The sequence below is a fragment of the Rana temporaria genome, chromosome 1 (genome assembly GCF_905171775.1).
Source record: "Rana temporaria chromosome 1, aRanTem1.1, whole genome shotgun sequence".
Classification (NCBI taxonomy): Eukaryota; Metazoa; Chordata; class Amphibia; order Anura; family Ranidae; genus Rana; species Rana temporaria.
This window is the reverse complement of record NC_053489.1, coordinates 112,855,812-112,881,109: the sequence shown is the minus strand read 5'-3', so window position 1 is coordinate 112,881,109 and position 25,298 is coordinate 112,855,812. Positions and strand designations below refer to the sequence as shown.

Below are 25,298 nucleotides of genomic sequence, written 5' to 3'. Positions count from 1 at the left end.
TTCATGTAAGAACTACATTTCCCAGTATGAATTGCGGCACGCTCAGTAATTCACACCTCCTTGAAATCTCTAACACGTAGAGAGCGTCCTGCCGCACAGATGTAGTTCCCAGGAGGGGGCAAGCACGTTACGGACCACCGCAGTAAACCCTCCCTTCACGGTGGTCAGTAACAATCAGACAAGCAGGAAGTGAACAGAGCAGAGAAGAAATAGAGCAACTTCTGAGCAAAAACAAACAATGAGGAAGTGAAAAGAGGAATTGTCTGCAGGTAAAGGATGCTTATTATGAAAAAAAAAAATCCTTTACAACCCCTTTAATAATTTTAAGCAATTTGGCAATCGTGTCACAGTAAGAAATAAACATCGGAAAGGAATTATAACTTCCCTACTTTTCTATAATTATTTACAAAAATTGTCTGGAGTTGACCTTTAATGGCTTTAAGACCAGCTGCCGTCATTATATTGCTGCAGGTTGGCTCTCCTGGGCGAATCGCCGTAGATATAAAAAAAAAAAAACACAATGGCCCAGATTCAAAAAGCAATTGCGTCTGCGTAACCATAGTTACGCAGCGCAATTGCTTACTTGCGCCGGCGTTTCGAATGCTCCTGATTCAGGAACCTCGTTACGCCGACTGCAGCCTAAGATATGACTAGCATAAGGCTCTTATGCCAGTCATATCGCAGGCTGCATTCTTACGATGGCCGCTAGGGGGCGTTCCGGTATGGGTCAGCGTATAGTATGCAAATTGCATACTAACGCCGATTCACTACCCTACGCGAGCCCTGCGTACGCAGTTTACGTTGTTTCCCTTCGTCGGGTTTCGCATAAGGCTGCTCCTGCTATTAGCGTATATCCGTCGTTCCCGCGTCGCGAAGTTAAAATTTTACGTCGTTTGCGTAAGTGAATCGTAAATGACGCTGGACGCCATTTACGTTCACTTTGAAGCAAATGACATCCTTGCGACGTCATTTGCCGCAATGCACATCGGGAAAGTTTCCCGACGGAGCATGTGCACTACGTTCGGCGCGGGAACGCGCCTAATTTAAATGATCCACACCCCCTACGGGATCATTTAAATTACGCGCCCTTACGCCGGGCATTTTTGAGGAGCGCCCACGCAAATTACGTGGCTACTGCTTCGTAAATGAAGCGTAGCGCAGATAATTTGCAGGGGGGGCAGGGCAAAAACGGGACACTGCGCCTCCGTAAGAAGTGCGCAGCGGTACTTGGATCTGGCCCATTAAGTGTATATTGATTGATTTGTGCAAAGGTTATATTGTCTACAAAATAGGGGATAGAGAGCGAAAGGGGGTGCGCGTGCGAGCGCCCGTGGCACGACGTAGGAGCTGATGCACGTGATGTCTGCCAGCCATCCGTGATTTCTCCACAGAGAGCCAGAATGGAAATCTTTCATTGTAAACAGACAGATTCCTGTTCTGACAGGGGAGGAGAGACTGATCTGATGTTCCAGTGATTAGGACCAGCGATCTCTCTCCTCCTCCAGTCAGTCCCATCCCCCCACAGGAGACACCTCCCAGGGAACACATTTAACTCCATGATCGCCCCCTGGTGTTAACCCCATCCCCTGACACCTCCCAGGGAACACATTTAACTCCATGATCGCCCCCTGGTGTTAACCCCATCCCCTGACAGTGACATTTACACAGTAATCAGTGCATTTTTATCGCTGTATAAATGTGAGTTGTCCAAAAAATGTGTAAAAAGTGATCCGATCTGTCTGCCGCAATGCCGTAGTCTTGCTAAAAATTGCAGATCGACGCCATTACTAGTAAAACATTTATAAATAATAAAACTTCCATAAATCTATCCCCTATTTTGCGCAAACCAATCAATATATGCTTATTATATATTTTTTAACAACAATATGTAGAATAATACATTCTGGCCTAAACTGATGAATTTGTTTTTGTTTTTTACTTTTGGGATATTTATTATAGCAAAAATCTTTAAAAATATATATTTTTTTCAAAATTGTCGCTCTTTTTTTGTTTATAGTGCAAAAAATAAAAATCGCATAGGTGATGAAATACCACCAAAAAAAAAGCTCTATTTGTGGGGGAAAAATACATAAATTTTGTTTGGATACAATCTCGCACGACTGCACAATTGTCAGTTAAAGTGATGCAGTGCCGGATAGCAAAAAATGGCCTGGTCATTGAGGGGGCAAATTCTTCTGGCCCTTAAGTGGTTAAAGCCCAACTCTTGGCTTACTAACCTGATATTATAAAACAGATGCAGCAATATTCTGAACTTTTGAAATGGTCTTTTTTTTTGTCAACATTTTTACTTCATGTCTGCAAAGTGTCATAAACTCTCTGGGAAATGTTCGAGGTTTTTTTGTTATAAGAAACACAATTCTCACTGGATCTATTGTCATGTTTGTTTCAAAAGGATTTTGTACACTTACTAGATTGCTGCTATGAGCAAAACATATTTTATTCCACATAGAATCCTTGGCATATCTAAAGAAATATATTTTACATACAGTACTGTCCATCATGAATCTATTTGCACGGGGGTCCAGTGATGACATGTCAAATATTTCCTAGCAGACATTTATTGAATATCCAACTTATTCGAGAATGCATCTATTTGAAATTGGTATATGTACTCCATTGGATATAAATACTGGGTAAAAACTAGGCATAACTGACATTTTTCTGCCTACTTACAGATAAATTTACAGAGGAAGATGAGAGTCACAGGTGTCATCACACAAGGAGCAAAAAGAATAGGCAGCCCAGAATATATCAAGTCATACAAGATTGCGTACAGTGATGATGGAAAGTCATGGTCAACATATAAAGTAAAAAAAATGAATGAAGACATGGTAAGAAATCTGCTTATACTTTTCTTAAATAAGAGGCATTTCCATGTAAAGGTTTCATATGAATAATTTAAAGTGATTGTTAAGCCTTTTTTTTCTATAAATTACCTGTTTTGTGTGATAGTAGAGCTGTACCTTACCTCCTCTTCTGAAGTCCCCCGCCGGTGCTGTCTGCTCCTCCTCTCCTGCGTGTGCCCCCATAGAAAACCATGTGCTATAGGGGCGCAGGTGCACTCTTGAGCTGGGCTGTGTGTCCATAGACACACACAGCCTGGCTCAGCCACACCCCTGCTCCCTCCTCACATGATTTGATTGACAACAGCAGGAGCCAATGGCGCACACTGCTGCCTGAGTCTCCTGTGAGACTATGAAGAGAGGAGTGAATATCTGCAGCTGGGAACAATACTGAATTGAGACAGGACTCGGGTAAGTGAAGGAGGTGGGTGAACAAGTGTTTTGTACCTTAATGTATGGAATGCATTACGGTAAAGCACGTTTTAAATTTAGAACCACTTTAACATTGGTTGCAAGCTTTAAAGGCGAAGTCTAGCCAAAGTTCGTTTGGCTGTACTTCTTCTATGGGTCACAGGAGTGCAGTTCATTTTGCACTCCTGTGAGCCGTTTTCAGCAGAGAGTGGTCTGAAGTTTGCTCTCTGCTGACGTTGCAGAAGTCACTGGACTGACACCCAGCTCAGCCTCTCAGCGAGCCGCTGAGACCCTGAGCTGGCCACCGCCTCCACAGCTTAGTGCTCCAATGAGCGAGGAGGGGAAGATCAGAGAGCTGTGACTCACAGTCTACAGCTCTCTGCTCACGGAGCTCTGAAAACGTAATGATCCGTTGTTTTTGATTGCTCGGTTCTCAGTGCAGAGACATCGGTAAACAGATGCAGCATCTGTGGATGCAGCATCGGACCGATGCTGCATCCACAGAGGTAAGTAGGAATCTGAAGAAAAAAAAAAACGTTACTTCTCTTTTAATGCAAAACTAAGCACAAGCATTATATGTGCTTTTTCTTTTTTCTTTTTGCAGTCTCTGCTGTGAGGTCCTAAAAATTACCCTGTTAAGTATTTCCTTTGAGAATAGCATACAGAAGCAACAGAAGCCAGTCACTTTAAGACTCAGCAGAATATTGCTATAGCTAACTACAAGGCTTCCAAACCCAAAACCTGTAAACCTTTAAAAAGGGTCTTTCCTTACCCAGAATGTAGTATAGCAGTCATATGTCTATCAAAGCATATGTGCATTTAGGTTGTCACACCCTGCCTGGCAAACTAAGGAAATGACAGTTTAGGCCCCTTTCACATTGAGGCGTTTTTCATGCGGTACAGCGCTAAAAATAGCGCTGCTATACCGCATGAAAAAAACTGCCCTGTAGTGTTCAATGTGAAAGCCCGAAGGCTTTCACACTGAAGCCGTGCGCTAGCAGAAGCGCTCCAAAAGTCCTGCTAGCCGCATCTTTACTGCGGTATAGGAGCGGTATTAACCCTTTTTCGGCCGCTAGCCGGGGTTAAAACCTCACCGCTAGCGCCCGAATATCGCGGTAAATACGACGGTATAGCCGCGCTACAAATAGCGTGGCTATATAGTCACCGCAGCTCTATCCCCAATGTGAAAGCAGCCTTACTCTCTTAACACAATGCATAGGCAAACATGTAAGAAATGCTTTAAAAAAAAAGAAAAAGCTTCCGAAAAATTCAAACATCTCGCATTTTTTTAGCTTTTTAAAAAAAAAAAAGTTTGTGTTCCATGACACTTCCGCCTGCTAGCTTTAAAGGGAGAGTAAAGATCCACAAGTCACATTGTCAGGTGATTGAAGCATGGCATTTTGGGTGATTCCCACACTGCTTTGCTCTTAAAAGCGACCCTGCCACTTGAATGTAAAGTGTATATAACTGCTCTCTGCAATAGAAGCTGTTACCAACTTAACTCTCAGATGGGTGATATAACTCCATTGTCTTTAGAGTTGTATTGTACTCAAAAACAAAAAGCCTTATATTTACCAATCCTTAAATGTGGTTGTTGCATTATTTTTCTTATTTTAGATATTTATTTTTATGTTTTACATTAATGAATAAAAGCCAACCATTGTAGGCACCCCTATCAGCATCCCTATCAGTGGTCAGTGTTAAATGGTTTTGTCTCAGCCCTCTGTCACTTTTGCACGCAGCTTACGAACCACTAACTGCTACTTACGGACTGCCCGCCGTCATTATACAGCGATACTTTGAAGAGGGATATCGTTGTTATGGCAGGGCACCATAACCCCAGTATCCTCTTCTTCAGCAAGTGGTCCGCTTTCAGATAAAAGTGGTCTCTGCAGCAAATTCCGTTACCAATTCACAAGGGGGTCTGGGGGTCCCCTTGTTAAAGGGGGCTTCCAGATTCCGATAACCCCCTCGCCCACAAACCCAACATCCTCTGGGCAAGGTTTGTGGAGATGAGGCCCTTGTCCCCATCAACATGGGAACAAGGTACTTTGGGGTCAGACCCCAAAGCATCCTCCCCATGTTGAGGGCATGTGGCCTGGTACGGTTTAGGAGGGGGGTGCACTCTCTTGTCCCCCCTCTTTTCCTGCAGACTGCCAATTTGCATGCTCTGATAAATGTCTGGTATTGATTTTTGGGGGGACCCCATGCCATTTTTTTTTGGTGCAGGATTCCCCTTAAAATCCATACCAGACCTGAAGGGCCTGGTATGGAATTTGGGGGGACTCCCCATGCAATTTGTATTTATTTTTTTGGTTCAGGGGTTGCCCTTAATATTCATACCAGACCCATGCAGTTTTTTTCAATGAGTTTTATCTGTATTCCAAGACACGACAATTCATAACAGCCGCGATCAGTTTATATTACTTTTTTTCCTTTAGAAATTTAATTTTGCTGCGGGACTGAAAAATAGGAAAAAATTGGAAAAATGCGCCACTTTACGGGCATACTATAGACACCCCCCAGGCACGAAATTTAAAGGAATATTTTTAACTTTTATTGTTTCACTTTAGGCATTATTAAAATCACTGCTCCCGAAAAAAAAACTGCAGTTTTTAAAACACTTTTTATGACAATACCATGCGTACAAGCCTTTAAAAAGAGCACTTTTGATTTTTCATGTTAATCTCCCATAGACTTTTAAACGGTGCTCCCGGCTTTCAAATTTGCCACGAACACCGTTCATTGTCTGCTATTCGGCAAACACCCGATGTTCAAGTCGAACTTACGTTCGGCTTGAACATCGGGCTCTTCCCTAGCAGAGAGGTAGTCTAAGTAGTCTAATTATCAATGGGGACAGCATTGGTGAATCAGCAGCTGCAGATTAATTCATTCTGTTTCTGTAACACAGGAATCATTTTATTAACCCTGTAATTTTCCCCTCTTATCCTACGCATACTTTCTCTATGCTATCTTCATGTGTTCTATATATTAACCCTTTCACCTCCCTTATCCTGCACATCTGAATATTAACCCATCATTTTACTATTGTATGTGACCAGTACATTAACCTCTTTACTTTCTCACACTTCTGTAGGCAATTTGTTTTGTTCCAAATTAATTTTTTAACATATTCTGCAAATTAGTTTTAGAAATGTCGGAATTAACGGAAACCCATTTAACAAATTTTTCTGAATATTTGACAATTCGGAAATTCAAAATTCAAAATTCCGAAGACCCCAAAATTTGAAAATCTGAAATTATAACTAACTAATAATAACTTAACTATTACTATCTATTAAATTATAGGTATCGGAATTTCCTTTCAAATTTGTCTTTTAGTGAATGTAACGAATACAAATTTATTCAAAGTTACAAATTATACAAAATAACAAATGCTGTATCTAAACGAATGAAACGTAACAAATTAATAATGATAGATAACAATAATAATAATATTGTTTTTATTATTATTATTTTTTATCAATTTGTTCTGTTCCATTTGTTTAGTTGCGTCATTCATTATTTCGGATAATTGGTAACTTTGGACAAATTCTTATTTGTTACATTCACTAACAGCCAAATTTAAAATGAAATTCCAATACTTATAATTTAATCGTTATTATTGGTTAGATAGTTTAATTATTCTTTTGAATTTTCAGATTTTCTTTTTTAATTTCGAATTTACAAATTTTTGAATTTACGAATTGCGATCATAACGAATGATCCAAAAAAACGAAAAAAAAAAGCCAAAAATGTATGAAATTAAGAAAAAATTCAGCAGTGCACATGTCTACTCTTCTGTGTATGACCTGTGCATCATTGTATCTGGTGCACCTTTACCAGGCTCCATTTTTAACTCCATTAATACCGGCGTGTGTCTCCAAAAAAATTGTGGCAACAAATTTGATCAGTGTATACTTTCTGTAAAGGGGGGGTTGTCATTTAGGGGGTTTTCCTACTATCCTGACATTTTTATTTTTACAGAAAGTAAGGGAAAGGTTTTTTTTTTTCAAAATGTTTAGTCTTTTTTTCTTTTTTATAGTAAACAAACTATAAAAATCCCAGTGAACATTAAGTACCAACACAGAAAGCGTTGTTTGTCTCAAAAAAATACTATAAAATTAATTTGGATACAGAATTTTATGACAGAGTAATTGTCAGTTAAACTGTCTCAGCACTGAATAACATAAAAATGTATTGGTAATGAATGTGTATTCGCAATTATGTAATCATAAGGTGAAAACAATAAATAAACAAATGAATAACAAAATTAAGTCACTGGGCATTTAAAAAAATACAGTCTGCTGTGAGTCCATAACCATATGTGCAAAAATGCTAACAAATCCAACAGTGCCGTGTGAACTTGATCAGCATCTTACCAGTGAGCTCTACCACCATTCAAAAGAAATATCTGCCTCTTACCAAAACCCAAATTATAAGATGTCTAGTGAACACTCAATACATCCAGGGTAATGTCAGCCTCAATCCAGTCACACAGCCCAGCACAGGTCCAGTATGCAGAAAACATGATTGGAAACCACAGAGCATACCAACAGGGAGCAATGGCTCAGCACCAGCAAAAAAAGATCACTAACACTCCATAGTGTATAACCACCAGCAGTATTTATGAACTAAAAGCAAGATACCCACATAGAATAAACATTATTATTATTATTATTATTATTATTATTATTATTATTATTATTATATTTATTAGGATTCATATAGCACCAACAGTTTACGCAGCTCTTTACAACTTGATGGCAGACCATACAAATACAATATACTTTAATACAGTAGGAGTTCAGAAGGCCCTGCTCATTAAAGCTACAATCAATTAATGTACAGATGTTAGGTGGGGGCCAGATACATGTACTGCTTCACATGTCACAAACACACCTCTGGCTGGTCAGTCGGTGTGATGATATCAGCATAAGCCCCATCCCAACAAGTTTCATCTGAAGAGACATTTTCAAGGGGATTGGCTGGCCATGATGACAGGTACTGTACACCATATAAATATATGTCACTATCAGTGAAAACCACTCTTAAGCCATGACCTTTAGCTACTTATAAATACATTAAACCAATCACAAATTCATACATCTAATAATTGATAACATGATTACAAAACACAATATTGTATTAAATTAGTTAAATGTAATAAAAAAAAATATATATTAATTCCTTATTAGTATAACACCATCTAGTGGTGGCAATTTAAAAATGATCATCTGCTCATTCTAAAAATCAGTCCATAGTAAGAGAGCAGTTCCCATTACAAAATGAAAACCATTATTCCAACAATCAATAAAATACTTTAAAAAAATCATAGCTCATAATTCAGATTATATTCAACATCATTTAAATATATTGTCCCAATAAAACATTACAAAATAAAAAATATATATAAAATCAATCTCAATCAACTATCAATAATCAAACAATTGAGGTCCCAGTGGATATTTAGGCCATATGGAGTTGGAGACCCAAAAATTCATTGGGTCTCCAACTAAATATCAACTGGGACAATCGTTGTTTTATTAAAGATAGTTGACTGAGATTGATAATATAAGGGCCAATGGAAGGAACCAATTAATACAGTGGGAACAAGACATTCAACACACCTCTTGTTACTGAAGAGGGTTTCCAATCAGACTGATATTTTTCTTCTTGTAAATCACATCTGAAGTGTTTTCCAAAACTATTTTGATTTAGACATTTTAACCTAGTTGTCACCTCTGCTTTAAGATAAAAGTCACAGAATAGTAGAGTGACTTTAATACATTACCTAATCCTGATTTTGAACAAAAGTCTTCAGCAGATTTCTCAGTTCAGCTTTTTAGTAATTGCAATTCATCGCTGATCTACTCCTTCTCCCATAACCTAGCTCATTATTCCTTGCTTATTCTCACTTAGGTCTGACAATGTCTAATACCTACATGTTAATGTGGTTCTAACTATTTTCTCTTTCATTATTATCTGACTTTAAGTAGAAACAAAAATTTCAGCTCCTCTAATAAGCCCCATGGGATATTTCATTTCTAAAACAACTCTACATAATCAACTCCTATATTTCTCTAAGCTTTAATACTAAGTAATCAGTTTTGTCTTGGTTAAGGTAAATTGACAGTATAAAAATGAGTTAATGATTTTCTGTAATTGAAGCCAACACTTGCATTGGGAATAGAGAAAACAGGTCATTTTAGGTTTGTCTTTAAGGGTAAGATTGAAATTGTCATTTTTGGTTTAACATTTTCACAAAATATTGTACTATCCTTTTTACATTTGTAGCCAGATTCAGAGAGACGGGCGCATCTTTAGTTCGGCGTAGCGCATCCCATTTGCACTACGCTGACGTAACATAGTGAGGCAAGGCCAGTATTCACAAAGCACTTGCTCCATAAGTTACGTTGGCGTAGCGCAAATGGCCCGGCGTAACCCCGCCTAATTAAAATTAGGCAGGTAGTGGGCGTGCTACATGTAAACTAACCGTGACCCCATGTAAATGAGGGCCGTTGGTAGGGTGAATGCGCGCGCATGCTCAGAATCACTTTGCAAATACTCAATGCTTTTGACGTGAACGTAACCTACACCCAGCCCCATTCACGTACGCTTATGCAAAAGACGTAAAATATGACGACTGTTCCGTCGTCCATACCTTGCATGGGCTGCGCCATCTTTTTGGTGGCTTATCTTTACGCCGGCGTATGTCTTACGTAAACGGTGTAGCTTACTGCAACGGGCGTACGTACGTTCGTGAATCGGCGTATCTTGCTCATTTACATATTCAACGCATAAATCCACGTACACGCCCCTAGCGGCTAGCGTAAATATGCACATAAGATATGACGGCATAGGAGACTTACTGTACGTCGGTTGTATCTTAGCAACAGTGAGGCGTATCTCATTTTAAGAATGCGCGCAAAGATACGACGGCGCTCATTCGGACTTACGACGGCGTATCTACTGATACGCCGTCGTAAGTCTCTCTGAATCTGGCTATTTAACTTTAGCAACGTTTTTGTAAAAAGCATTGGGTTCAAACAGGGAGTACAAATATAAGGTGCTTTTGATTTTTAAGGATGTAATGGGCTTTACAGAGTTACAGAAGCTCCTTCAAATTATCCTTGTCAATTAAATACAATTCTAAAATACATGAATTTGGGGTTTTATTTAAGGATGAGTAAATCAGCTTGAGTTCAATTTGTGGGAGTTTGTCAAGCCTTGCTAGAAATCTGCAAAAACCTAACCCTACTGAAGTTTATGGAAGGGGGAGAGGGGGTAGATTAATCTTAATACTATACTCTGGCCATTTCTTGGACCAATAAGAAAAGCTATTGCCAACAAGGGAAAATATTAAGATTGTTTATATATCCTCCTTCTATCCCTTTAAATCGAATGCATAAAGTGCTATATCCAGTATATCAGTAAACAGTGCTGTAAACAAACCACAGTGTAAATAATTTCCAAAATATAGGTATATGGATTTCATACAATATTTTCCAATAAAATGTTTAACAACATCTTTCCATTGGGAAAACTCCAGATAAGATCATACGTAAAATGTCCCAGGGCTTGTTCACATCTGGTACAGTTACTGTAGGTCTATTTTTTAACAATGGTAGGGGGTACTAAAGTGCTGGCAATAATCAGTGAAATGTCACAATGTCACAAGCAAATAAAATGTTGCATATCCAACTTGATATACATAATAATAAAGTGCACTGTGCTTAACCACTTCCATACTGGGCACTTAAACACCCTCCTGACCAGACCAATGTTCAGCTTTCAGCGCTCTCACACTTTGAATGACAATTACTCAGTCATGCAACACTGTACCCAAATTATTTTTTTGTCCTTTTTTTCCCACACATAGAGCTTTCTTTTGGTGGTATTTGATCACCTCTGCGTTTTTTATTTTTTGCGCTATTAATGAAAAAAGACCGACAATTTGGGGAAAAAACGATTTTTTCTTAGTTTCTGTGATAACATTTTGCAAATTATTATTTTTTCTTCATACATTTTGGGCACAATTTATACTGCTACATGTCTTTGATAAAAAATAACCCAATATTTTTGGAAATTATTTGGTCTGTGTGAAAGTTTTAGAGTCTACAAGCTATGGTGCAAATCATAAAAAATTATCACATCTGATTACACCTGATGTACTGAAGGCCTATCGAATTTCTTGAGACCCTAACAAGCCAGGAAAGTACAAATGCCCACAGATGGCACTGAGGCGGCACAGATGGCACTGAGGCGGCACAGATGGCACTGAGGCGGCACAGATGGCACTGAGATGGGTACTGATGAGATGGGTACTGATGTGCACCGATGAGGCCTGTGTACTGGTGGACACAGGTGGGCACTGATGAGGCAGCACAGATGGCACCAATGAGGCGGCACAGATGGCACCAATGAGGCGGAACAGATGGCACTAATGAGGCGGCACAGATGGCACTAATGAGGCGGCACAGATGGCACTAATGAGACGTCACAGATGGCACTGAGATGGGTACTGATGAGATGGGTACTGATGTGCACTGATTGACTGCGGCACAGGTGGGCACTGATGAGGTGGCACATGTGGGCACTGATTGCAGATGTGCACTGAGGTGGCAGATGGGCACAGGTGGTACTGGTGGGCACAGGTGGGCACGGTGGTACTGATGGGCACGGTGGTACTGATGGGCACGGTGGTACTGGTGGGCACAGGTGTGCACGGTGGTACTGGTGGGAACAGGTGGTACTGGTGGGCACAGTGGTACTGGTGGACACACGGTGGTACTGGTGGACACAGTGGTACTGGGGGGCACTGTGGTACTGGGGGGCACTGTGGTACTGGTGGGCACTGTGGTACTGGTGGGCACTGTGGTACTGGTGGGCACATGTGGTACTGGTGGGCACGGTGGTACTGGTGGGCACACAGTGGTACTGGTGGGCACACGGTGGTACTGGTGGGCACACGGTGGTACTGGTGGGCACACGGTGGTACTGGGGGGCACTGTGGTACTGGTGGGCACTGTGGTACTGGTGGGCACTGTGGTACTGGGGGGCACTGTGGTACTGGTGGGCACTTTGGTACTGGGGGGCACTGTGGTACTGGTGGGCACTTTGGTACTGGGGGGCACTGTGGTACTGGGGGCACTGATTGTTCACTTTTTTCTTCTCCAAATCGCTGGTTACTTACAGTTAGCTCTTCCCTCCTCACACGCGGTGTCTGTGTGAGGAGGGGAGAGTCGGCAATGAGAGATGATCTCATATGTTTACATATGAGATCATCTCTCATTGGCCGCACAGATCGCGCTGTAAATAGCCGCTGTGATTGACTATTTACCACAATCTGTGTTTGGCTGTGTCCAGGGGACATGGCCAGCACAGCAGTTCCCCGCTGCGCGCTCAGGAGCGCGCGCGGGGAACGAGCAAAGGGGCGGCCGTAAAAAGACGGCCTGTTAGAGAAGTAGAGCCGCGCTGCGGCCGTACAAAGTCGTACGGCCGTCAGCTACTGGTTAATAAGTGAATATACAGTTAGAATAGATCAATGAAATCCTTTATAAATTCTTCTGTGATATATTGTCAAATCATAACACCATCACCATAGTCAGTAATCTTTGCAGTTGCACCCAATGTGTGTGGTTGAGATTTCCTACTCACCAAAAAAGACATGACCTCTTCAAATACAACGTCATCAGGATTGTTTAAATAAACAATATTACGCTATGGCACCTTTTCCATTCTATTTTTAATGAGATACCATGGTGGAGAGGAGTGTCATGGACCTTGCAGTGCTGGAATGTTTCTACTTGAAATCCTAATTCATGTATTTCAGAAGATGGGGGAGGTTGTTGTATGGAAGGCTATCTTGGTTCATTGCCAGTTGACATTCAAGCAAGTTCAAAGACCCACAAACCAAGCTTAATCCGACCTTCTTTTTAGATAAAGAGGTCATGTCTTTCTGATGAGTAGAAAACCTCAACCACACACATCGGTGTGACACTGTAAAGATTATTGCCTGTGTTATGATTTGGCAATATATCACAGAAGAATTTACGGACTTTTGAAGGATTTCTTTGATCTATTTTAACTGTATATTCACTTATTAAGCACGGTGCATTTTATTATGTATATTAAGTTGGAATTGCAATGTTTTATTTGCTGTTTGTGACATTTCATTTATTGGTAGCCCCCTCCCATTGTTAAAAATCACTTAAGTTAGCATTGTCTTTACTTTGAGGTAGCAGCTTTTATTAATCACAAATTATTATATCTATAGCGCAAGGCTCGCACAATAATTTCACATTTAGGCCTATTGCCAAGGTCTGCATTGTAAAGGGAATGAGTAGCTAAATGTCCAATGGACAATAAAGAAGTTACTCTTTTGAGGGGCTGATATCAAAACAGATGGAATCACCTTTTTTTATCTGTGGTCATTTACCTTTTCAACCCTACCTACTGTATGTCTCATGACCAGTGCTTTCTGCATTTACAAATATATTTCATCATATATTGATTAGTTAATATGATATATAGATAATAATTAATAACCTTTGCAACCTGACTGCACCACATCCTCTATTACTTGGATCTTATAATAAAACATAGTTCTTTTCTCCTGGGAGTCTACTCCATGACGTAATTATAAATCTAGTAAAAACGTTTTCAGTTTAAAAAAAACTCTTGCCATAAAATACACTTTTATTTCCAAAGGACACATCTTTCAAGCTTTGCCATTTTCTGTTACATAATAGTTTCTTAAGGCGTAACTCCACTTTTGTTGAGAAAAAACATCCCCCCTGAGTGATCTATGTACATTGCAAGGATTATAACAACCTTTGTTGCAGATTCCTACCCTTTGTTATTCTGAAGAAATCCATGTGTGTTAGTCTGTGCCTCTGAGCCCAATGGGTCTAATGTGAGTGGTTTCATAATTATCAGTAAGCTGTGGCAGCTGCAGAGCACGAATCAGGAAATCTGTTGGGCTGGCAACCATTTAGGCCTCGTACAGACGAGAGGATATCCGCTGGAAACGGTCCGCCGGACCGTTTCCCGGGGATAAATCCTCTGGCGGATTTGGATCTGATGGATGTACACACCATCAGATCGAAATCCCTGTGGAATAAATCCGCAGTGACGTGGCCGCGCCATCTCCGCGACGATGACGCGGCGACGTGCGCGACCCTGGAAGGTAAATACTTCCACGCATGCGTCGAATCATTACGACGCATGCGAGGGATGGGAGCAGACGGACTGATCCGGTGAGTCTGTACAGACGACCGGATCAGTCCGCTGGACTGGATTCCAGCGGATAGATTTCTTAGCATGCTACAAAATTTTTATCCGCTGGGAATCCGTCGGCTGGACTTTTATCCGCCGGGAAATGTCCGCTAGGCCGTACACACGACCGGATCTATCTGCTGGAACTGATCCGCGGATCAATCCCAGCGGATAGATCCGGCCGTGTGTACGGGGCCTGAGACGTGTTCCTATTGGAAAGATCCCACCGAAAATGCAATTTTTGTTGCAGGGGATGCCTGAAATCTGACTTGTATCTTAGGCAGGATTCCGGGAAAATTGGTGAGCCAATCACACAAGCAGGAAATTATGTTTCTGGGGGGTGGTCTGTACATACTCTGTGTACAGAACAACTCCATGTAGCCAAATTGCTTTTCATTTATAGAAAATACAGCGGCTGCAGATTCAAAAGGAAAGGTAATTTTTAATAACATTCAATTACAATATGACTTGTATCACAATATCCTCCCCTCGAATGCCTTTAAAAAAATCTACCCCTTCCACACATGAAGTTGTCAAGTAATAAATGGGTGTATCCCCTTACTTCAGTCCACAGAGTGTTGCACCTACAGGGTTACATAATATATCCATGGACTAGCGTGGCTATACCACCCTCATGAGCTGGGTGCTGTAATATTTCTATGTTATTTGAGGCATCCTTAATATAAGATCTGCAAAAATTCTATTAATTTCACTAAAGGTATTTATCACCATCCACTCTGGTGAAATATGAAGTATGTATAATAAATGGGTCATCCAGATCCCCTTTATAATGCTGGACCTAAAAACTATAGGCAAATGAAGGTTACACCAAGATTTACACTGTGTCTGAAATTTGGATCCACATTTAGTCAAGTATACATCTCAGGATTTGCAGAAAAAATAACGCCTAAATATTTAAAAGAGGTAAACATCTTAATGGATGTGGAAGCAGAGAGGGTTTCAATCAATTAATGGTTAACAATACAGATTTACTCCAATTTAATAATAATCCTGAAGAATTACCAAAGATTACAATTATAGTCATAACATTGTCCAAACAGTGACTTGTATTACCTAAATATAAAAGAACATCATCCATTTTTTTTGTCTGTTAGACCTTGTTTAAAGTCATTGATGTTCAAGTAATGTCTGATCTTTGCAACCAATGATTCAAGCATTTTTGCAAATAATAATGGGGATAAGGGGCACCCTCAACAACTGCCACATTGTAATATAAATTGTACAGACAAAAATATTATTTATTCTAATTATTTTCCATTCTTATACCATTTAATACTATGCATACTCTGTGAAAAAGCACATGCAGACTGTGATCACTGTAGTGCATATGGAAAGGGACAGACTGTAACAAGCTAGCAGGATATTATCAGCACAGTGCCGCGCTACCAATATACTGAATATCTAATAATCACTAAATGCTGATATTCAAATGAATAAGTGATCAACCTGCAATAATAAGCAATATACAATGTGCACAATCAATTATTCAGATAGGGTGTGACTATAAACCTACCCCACAGTGTTAATCATACCTATTCCCTTAATTAGAATGGCACAACACTAGGAATAGAAAATATTCAAAACACTTAATTTGTGACATAAATAATAATCGTTACGTTGATATTATTAAAGTCCAAAAGGTGACCGCTATAAATTCCAAGTGAAGACTTCACTGATCAGTGCTAAATAATATAACATGCTGGTGCTCTCCTCCACTTCAAAGTCTGACCCCTGTTTTACCAGCAGGTCAGATAAAGCAGATTACCTCTCAGGGTATTATGTGGATAAGCCTGGCGTGGAGCTCCTATTCCGTCTGTGTAACCATAGGTCTTTAATTTGGCTATAAACCAGTCTTAAACCTGCCTCAAATGGATCAGGTAAACATAGGAATAAAAAAACAACAAATCTAGTGCTCTCTGAATGCCAAAGGTTTATTTCATTGATAAAAACAGTAAAACATTACTCACAAGCGAAGCACTTAAGCAGTGTGGGTTTAGGATGCATAAAATGAGATGATCGCGGAATGACGTCAGCACTGCGACTCCTCCCCCCTATACGCGTTACGTCAAATGGGTGTGACTTCTTCAGTAAGGGGCCCCTGACAGGGGAGTGTTACAGAGCAACATGGTACAGAGGTATGCCCTATGCTGGGATTGATTATTCCATTCAGTTCTAGTGAAAAGAAAGCTTGAGTTCAGCTTTAAAGTGGCATACAAATTGAGTTTAACGTTTACTGTGTTATCTAGTGAGACATAATCAGTTAGGAAATTGATACGTTATATGACTTTTGGAAATTTAATTACTGTTTGATGAAAGTGCTTGTTTACACTAGCATCACTCTTTCAAGAGCGATCTGCAGTGGATCATTTTCCAGAGGGCTTTTGACAGGCAGCTGTGAGGAGATATGTCACCTTATCACTGCCTGTTTTAATTCTGTAAAGTTCTCAGGACCGCTCCTAAACCATGCGCATTTCACAAGTTTGCAGGGAGGTGGTAGCACGACTCCATATACTTGAAAGGGTTGTGTACAGTGGTGCTACTGCCTGCTGAGTGCGACAGAGGGTATAAGCCTCGAAGCAAAGCATTTTGGCCAGAGCAAGTTCCGGGGAAGTGAGCCTCTTTCTATGCTATTTCATGATACCTATTTGTTTCCAGGGGCCTATGAGAGAGAGAGAGAGACTTGTAAAGCGCAACACATGCAAACTGAATCGCCTATGGACGCTGTATCCATTTCATGGGTAAGGAACCCCTTGACCTCAGAAGAGATGGGTTTTAATCTTTCTCCTGAAGGCCAAGTGGTCCGACTCCAGTCGGATGGTGGTTGGTAGTGCATTCCACAGGCGAGGTCCCTGGACTGCAAATCTTCGATCTCCTTTGGACTTGTATCTGGCCTTGGGTATCTGGAGGAAGTTTTGATTGGTGGATCGCAGAATGCGATTGGGGTTATGGGCTTTTATTTTTTCGCATAGATATTGGGGGGCGTTGCCTTGAATACACTTATGTATTAGGCAGAGTGCCTTGAAAGTGATTCTGTCTTTTACTGGCAACCAAAGGGATCTCAGTGAAGGTGAGATTGATTCCCATGTTTTTTTCCCAGTCACTAGTCGAGCGGCCGTATTTTGAACGACTTGCAGACGAGTGATTTGGTATATACATATACTGTACATGCTAATCAATTCCTCACCTCCTTAATGCAGGCAAATGCCTCATTCTGATCCATTGGAAGTCCTTGGTAGTCCCTACAGTTAGAGAATGGCTACAGAAGGTGCAGGAAATAAGGAAAGCTGAGGAGTAGCGGCATCAATGTACTGAAAACTACAACAAGTTCTTTAATATTTGGGTTTTGTGGATACATTTTACCTCCTCTCACATGTATAAACAATTAACAAAATAAACATCTGAGTTTGTTTGGACCATTATTGATCCTATAGCTTTTTATTGCATGAATGGGCGATCAGGGAATAGCTAGGTATCACATTGGTTCCTCTTTCTGCTTTTTCTGGGAGCAGGAGGAATATTCTGCTCTCCCTGCTCCCTTCAGTTATGTATCTTCTTCTACCCCCATTTCCCTTCCCCTTTCCTTTGTTCCCTTTCCCCCTTTCCCTAGCCTTCTACATTGCATTCCCTTTTGCTGCTCCTATAATTTAAGGTGTGTTTTCAGCATCGTTTTGCAAGTTTGATAATGGTGAAAATCCTTTATATCTGATTGTATATCTTTAAATGTATTTTGTATCAGATGTTTCTAAAGTCTTATGTCGGGAATGTTTGTACTGTCTTTTCTTCCACAAAGAGTGAAAATAAAGATTTTACAAGATTTCGAAGAGCAGTAAAAATGTGGCTCCTTACTGCCAGTTTTTACTGCTCCCAACTGAAAGTTTACTAGACATAAGTGGTACAGTTTTTTCTACAAACATTTGGTCACTCTGCTTTATATTATTTTCTTACTACAACAACTGAGAAGATTTATATTTTCAAAGTTTATAGCAAGTTTAAAAATTGTTCACAAATGCATCTTTAAAGTATACGTGTGATTCTATCATCAAAATTCATTTTGTTCGGCTGAAAAAGGTTTGAGCATTTTATATTTAGTAGCCATCAGGCGAGAGAGGCAAAATATAACAATCTCATAGGGATCATTAAAATACCTGAAATATGGGAGTTTCAAAGACGTATCCCTGGACACTGACTGCCAATCCTTTATTATTTATTATTGAATTAATTTATTAGAAAACATTTCAGCAGACTTCTGGTCCTTTTGGTGAGTTATATTTATGGGTGCTAAGCTATTGGTTTTCAGTAAAATTGAGAGGTGAATAATGTTTTTTTTTTCAAGTAAAAAATAGGCAAAAATAAATAAAAACAATTCTGGTTATTATATGCCATGTCCATATTGGCCAGGTCTAATTACTGATATTTACAAGTCTTCATGCTGACTTTATTGCTAGTTAACTCTTGTCCTCCCAGACCCACTCATAACATGATGCTCAAAGTAATGAATAATAGTTAATGATGTTTGCTTAGTTGGTGATCCAGTGTACATCTAAGGCCGCGTACACACGATCAGTCCATCAGATGAGAACGGTCCGAAGGACCGTTGTCATCGGTTAACCGATGAAGCTGACTGATGTTCCGTCGCGCCTACACACCATTGGTTAATTAACCGATCGTGTCAGAACAAGGTGACGTAAAACACGACGACGTGCTGAAAAAAACAAAGTTCAATGCTTCCAAGCATGCGTCGACTTGATTCTGAGCATGTGCAGGTTTTTAACTGATGCTTTTGCATACTAACGATCGGTTTTGACCTATCGGTGAGGCGTTCATCGGTTACATTTTAAAGCAAGTTCCTATTTTTTTGACCGAAGAATAACTAACCGATGAGGCCCACACACGATCGGTTTGGACCGATGAAAACAGTCCATTCTCATCGGATAGACTGATCGTGTGTACGCGGCCTAAGTTCTCCTCTCTAGCTATTACAAGCACTCTCCTTTATAAGTTACCCTTCAGGAGGTGCTCATACTTCACTAATGCTGACTGCCTGCTGAGCCATCTGACAGTTCTTAAATAAGTAAGGGGCAGAGCCACATGGTGACGTCACCTGATGGCCCTGCCCCTTTGTGAATTCACCGACCAATGCATGCTAGGTCAGTAATGTCCCATGGGGCGGTGCCGCCAGGTGACATCGCCAGGTGGCCCCACCCATTACATATTTAAGAACTGTCAGACTGTGGAACAGGCACTCTACGGTTAGCCCCCATTGATGATGGATCTACATCAGGGGACATTATTTTTTTATTTTTAACAAGGGAATTGTCAAAAACTGTGTGTGTGTGTTTTTTTCTTTTTGACACTTTTTTGGGTAAATGAGTAGGGGTACAAAGATCTGAGGGCCCTCTTGTTAAAGGGTGCTTCCAGATTATGATAAACCCCCCTGCCCGCAGACTCTCACAACCACTGCCCAGGGTTGTGGGGAAGAGGACTTTGTCCTCATCAACATGGGGACAAGGTGCTTTGAGGTGCGGGGGGCAGAGCATGTGGCTTGGTATGGTTCAGGAGTGGGGTGCACTACCTCTTCCCCCCTTTCCTGGCCTGCCAGGCTGCATGCTCGGATAAGGGTCTGGTACGGCTTTTGGGGGGGACCCCAAGTTGTTTTTTTAAACATTTTGCTATTGCCAGTAATGTTTTTCTTTCCATTCAGCTGTCACCCTGCTGCGCAGCTGATGACTCATCCGCAAATATATAGCAGTGTAATCTTTAACAAACAATAAATAGCATCTGTGTTTTAAAGAGGAAAATAGGAGAGCTTCACTGGCATGCTTCTGAAAGCTAAGATAGCTCTGGACTGGTGTAATGGTGAAACTTTATTAACAATTAAAAACACTTCTGGCTTTCTGTTTTCAGAAAGAAATAGGCTGCAATTGCAGAGAACAACCAATAGATGGCTCCCTAATTAACACAATAATACTGAGATATACTGACCACACAAAGCAGGAGAACACTGTGCTGAGAACTCAGCCTGCTTTGCTCCAATAATCATGCCTCCCCTGCATAGCCATTCACTGGGAAGACCAGTGTACTGCTGATTTTCATCCCTCAGCCCTCTAAGATCCTTATGCAGTTGGGAACAGAGGGCATGGGATCACTTAAATGGTAATGGGAAAATGGTGTAATGTTTCTTCTAGCTATTCACAAATGTTTTGCCTTTCATTTTTATTTTAAACTCAATAGAATGTTTTACAAGGTGAGGATTTGCATATACTGTAATTCTATAAGCCTTCAGTTAATCAATATGTTGGTAACTTACCCTTCATTAGTACATGTCAACAAGGTAATAATTGGTTTAGTCATCTGTGGAAAAATCATGAGACAGCAGAAATAGGATAACAATTAGACAAGAGAATCAAAGTTTCTTTTCCTTACTTGCAGGTATTTCGGGGTAATGTGGACAACAACACGCCATATGCCAACTCCTTCACACCACCAATTGAAGCTCAGTACATTCGCCTATACCCACAGGTGTGCAGGCGGCATTGCACGCTACGGATGGAGTTACTAGGGTGTGAACTATCAGGTAAGTCTAATTTTAACATGGCTGAAAACATTGCATTATAATCTCATCCATATCACTGAACTTAAATCATTTGAAACATTTTAGCGTTGCTAATGCCACTGTCAGATACGATTTGCATTTTCCCGTGCAGTACTGATTTCTGGAACAGCCATTTTTGTGTAGACTGTCTAGCCGCTTGCGGACTGCCCACCCTAGATGCACTGCAAATCCCCAAAAAGTATCAAAATTGTCAGTTAGGTGTTCAGCTTGTCTGCCGCAATATCGCAGTCCTTCTATAAGTCGCTGATCACCGCCATTACTAGTAAAAATAAATAAAAATTCCATAAATATATCTGATAGTTTGTAGTACTGTCCTGGTCTTGAGTAAAAGGGGAACTCTGTGGACTCTTATGTAAAGGGGGGCTCTTGTTATTAACTTCATATGATTAGAAGTGTTATTTAATAGCAAAATATATGTATCGTTTATACTATAAAAAAATTGCTGTGTGCTGCTAAAGTGTTCAGGTTTGACTCGAAGAAAAGGTGGCAACCCTAGGCCAGACTCTGCATTCCAGAAAAATAATACAGCATTTTACGTATTTAGATAATAATGTCTGAGATTTACTTTTACATGCAAGGTCAACTTTAAGTTATTCCTAATTCTGTGCATTTTCCACAATAAAACTAGAAATTAAGAGAGCAGATGACTAGTGGGCTGTTGCTGTGACAGAATGAAGTATTGCTTAGAGATGATGAAACCTAGAAAATACATATGAGGAGTAGAACATTTGCAGCCAAAGGTTAAAAACCATCTGAAAGTGACAGATCGTCCATATTTATTTTAGTTGATGATAAGAAGTCTGATGCTGCTGGATTGCCTTTGTTTATTTTGTAATTCATCTTCTCTTCCAGCCGTAGTGTGTTGTCAGAATTCATATAAGAAAATGCTAACAACTCAGACAACAAATCTTGAGTTTTTTTTCCCATCACCTAAATGCTACCGGTTAGCTTCCTCCTTAGCTAGTAATTGTTTTTACTCAAATGTGAACCTGGGCATATAAAAGCAAATTGGAATAACGATTTGCCTTAGTTTAGTCATTTTCATGATATGTTAATATAAAAGCTTTGCCTTGAGCATTTCATCAACCATTCTGGTCAAAAGAGAAATCTTTTTCTGAGGTTAATTGTAAATGGCAACAATGGGGTACATTCAGAAAGAAGTTACGCTGAAGCCGCGTAACTTCTAAGATGCTCTGTATTCAGAAAACAAGATACGCCGGAATTTGGCTAAGATCCGATTGGCGTAAGTCTCCTATGCCGTTGTATCTTAGTTGCATATTTACGCTGGCCGCTAGGTGGCGCTTCTGTTGATTTACGCAAGGAATATGCAAATTAGGTAGATACGCCGATTCAGAAACGTACGTCCTCCCGGCGCATTTTTTTACGTCATTTACGTTAGGCTTTTTTCTGGCATAACGTTACCCCTGCTATATGAGGCTAATCCTATGCTAAGTATGGACGTTGGGCCAGGTCGAATTTTCCGTCGATTACGTCGTTTGCGTAAGTCGTTCACGAAAAGGGCTGTACGTAAGTTACGTTCACGTCTAAAGCATTGACGATTTGCGGCGTAATTTCGAGCATGCACACTGGGATTCTTTCACGGATGGCGAATGCGCCGTTCGTAAAAAACGTCAAATACGCGGGGTCACAATTAATTTAAATAACACACGCCCACATCATCCACAGTTGAATTAGGCAGACTTACGCCGGACCACATATGCTATGCCGCCGTAACTTAGGGCGCAAGTTACAGCGCCGTAACGTATCTGAGATACGTTACGCCCGCAGAAATTTACGCCGGGCTATCTGAATCTAGCCCATTGTGTCTATAGATTAGAGATTTTAAATATGTTTTTTTTTAAACAACCTCAATTTAAAGTGGATGTAAACCCGAGCATTTGTATTTATTTTTTTGATGTCACAATATACAGTATAAGATTTCCTGTCATCTGCGCCCAGTCTTGCCACACAGAGTTAATCCAGCTCTGAGCAATCCTCTTTTATTGTTCAGTGAAATAAAACAGACTTACAGAGAAAAACCTTAGTCCGTTCCACCCCCTTGCTGTAAATGACAGGTTATTTACATATTTCATGCACTAGCTTGGAGACAGGCATTATTTTTTAATTCCTACCCCCACTCCTTTTCTGAAGTCATGTGGTTACTTTTCTGGATTTTGACTGGATGTTAGTGATCATAGCAGAATTTTGTGTAAGGAATACATAGGAAAAAATGCATGTTGACAAGGGGAGTGTACAGGAGGAGCGGGGAGTCTACTGACGTCACGACACCACCCACCGAGCTCCAAACAACAGATCCACCCACAGAATCTGCAGTTTTTCAGTTCCTATAACAGACAGATGGGAAACATTTGACAGGTAAGGATATATGCAGGAGGCATGTATATCCTTATAGATCAGCACTATGGCAGTAGTTTAGAAAGAATGAGAGTGGGTTTACACTTTAACTGCTTGCTGACCGCCGCACGCACGTATAAACGTTGACAGAATGGCACTCCTGGACAAAAGAACGTACCTGTACTCCCCCTTTAAGGAAGTGGCATTGTGGATGCGGGCGCCCGCCGCAAGCTCTGTGAGCCCGACCGCAGGTCCCGCGGACTCCATCGTCGCTGGGATACCCGTGGCCGTCTCAGGGTGAGGAAGAACGGGGAGATGCTAATGTAAACAAGCATCTCCCTGCTCTGCCTAGTGACAATGTCAGTGATCACAGCTTCCTGTAATCTGAAGCGGTGTTCACTGTCTTGTGACACACAGCCCATCCCCCCTACAGTAAAAAGAACTCACTAGTTGCCGACATCTTAGCACATCTTGGCACCTCCTATCACGCAGCTTATAAACCACTCGTTCAAGGAGGGCATGGTGCCCTCCCAGCTGAAAGAGGGCATAATCCAACCCATCTTGAAGAAACCCACCTTAGACCCCAAGTACCCACTTCATCGCCGTCCCATAACAGGCCTAAACGTTCTTTCCAAGGTCATGGAGAAAGTAGTGGTACAACAGCTGCAACAGCATCTATATACCCACAACCTACTTGATCCATTTCAATCTGGCTTCCGTCCCGGACACGGTACGGAAACAGCATTGCTCAAAATATGGGATGACGCTTTCGAGGCCGCAGACGAAGGAGAATCTTGTCTCCTGGTTCTGCTGGACCTAAGCGCGGCCTTTGACACGGTAGACCACAAACTATTACTAACTCGGCTAGCGGACGTAGCCAAAATCGCAGAAGGTGATTTATCTTGGTTTTCCTCTTTTTTGGAAAACCGATCACAAACAGTGAAATTGGGACCTTTCACTTCTGAGAAACGCACGGTATCGCACGGAGTCCCTCAAGGATCACCTCTATCACCGGTGCTGTTTAACATCTATCTTCGTCCCCTCTTTAAAATCATTAGCGGACAAAAACTGCTTTATCACTCATATGCTGACGACACGCAACTGTATTTCCGCATTTGCAACAAAAAAGATCACCATCTCAATCTAGAGACATGCCTCTCTTTGATAGAGGACTGGATGACAAAGAGTTATCTTAAACTCAACGGAGCGAAAACAGAACTTCTCCTGTTTCACGCCAAGTGCATGAATCAACCTGCAACAACTTGGATACCCCCGCCCATTCTGGGCAAAATCATCACCCCTAGCGCCAAAGTCAAAAGTCTCGGGGTCATCTTTGACTCCTACATGACAATGTACGCACAAATAGGGTCAGTAGTCAGCGGATCTCACCATCTGCTGCGCCTACTACGCAAACTTACTCCTTTTATTCCCAAAGAAGACATAGCGGCCGTGGTGCGAGCAATTGTAAACTCCAGATTGGATTATGCAAACGCCCTCTACCTCGGACTCCCAAAGTACCAAATCGCTCGTCTGCAAGTCGTTCAAAATACGGCCGCCAGACTTGTGACTGGGAAAAAACCATGGGAATCAATCTCACCTTCACTGAGAACTCTTCACTGGTTGCCAATAAAAGACAGAATTGTCTTTAAAGCACTCTGTCTAACGCATAGATGTATCCATGGGAATGCTCCCCATTATCTATGCAACAAAATAAAGGCTCACAACTCCAATCGCGTTCTGCGATCCACCAATCA

The 25,298-nt window shown here is 40.9% G+C and overlaps 1 protein-coding gene across 1 annotated transcript in view; it reads left to right on the top strand.

Annotated features, from left to right (window-relative positions):
* EDIL3 (EGF like repeats and discoidin domains 3) overlaps window positions 1–25,298 on the top strand; it is an 862,525-nt gene that overhangs the window by 636,993 nt on the left and 200,234 nt on the right. The window contains exons 7-8 of the mRNA XM_040341735.1: window positions 2,697–2,852; window positions 21,006–21,150. Coding sequence (XP_040197669.1) covers window positions 2,697–2,852; window positions 21,006–21,150 — 301 coding nt within the window. The remainder of the gene's footprint in view (window positions 1–2,696; window positions 2,853–21,005; window positions 21,151–25,298) is intronic.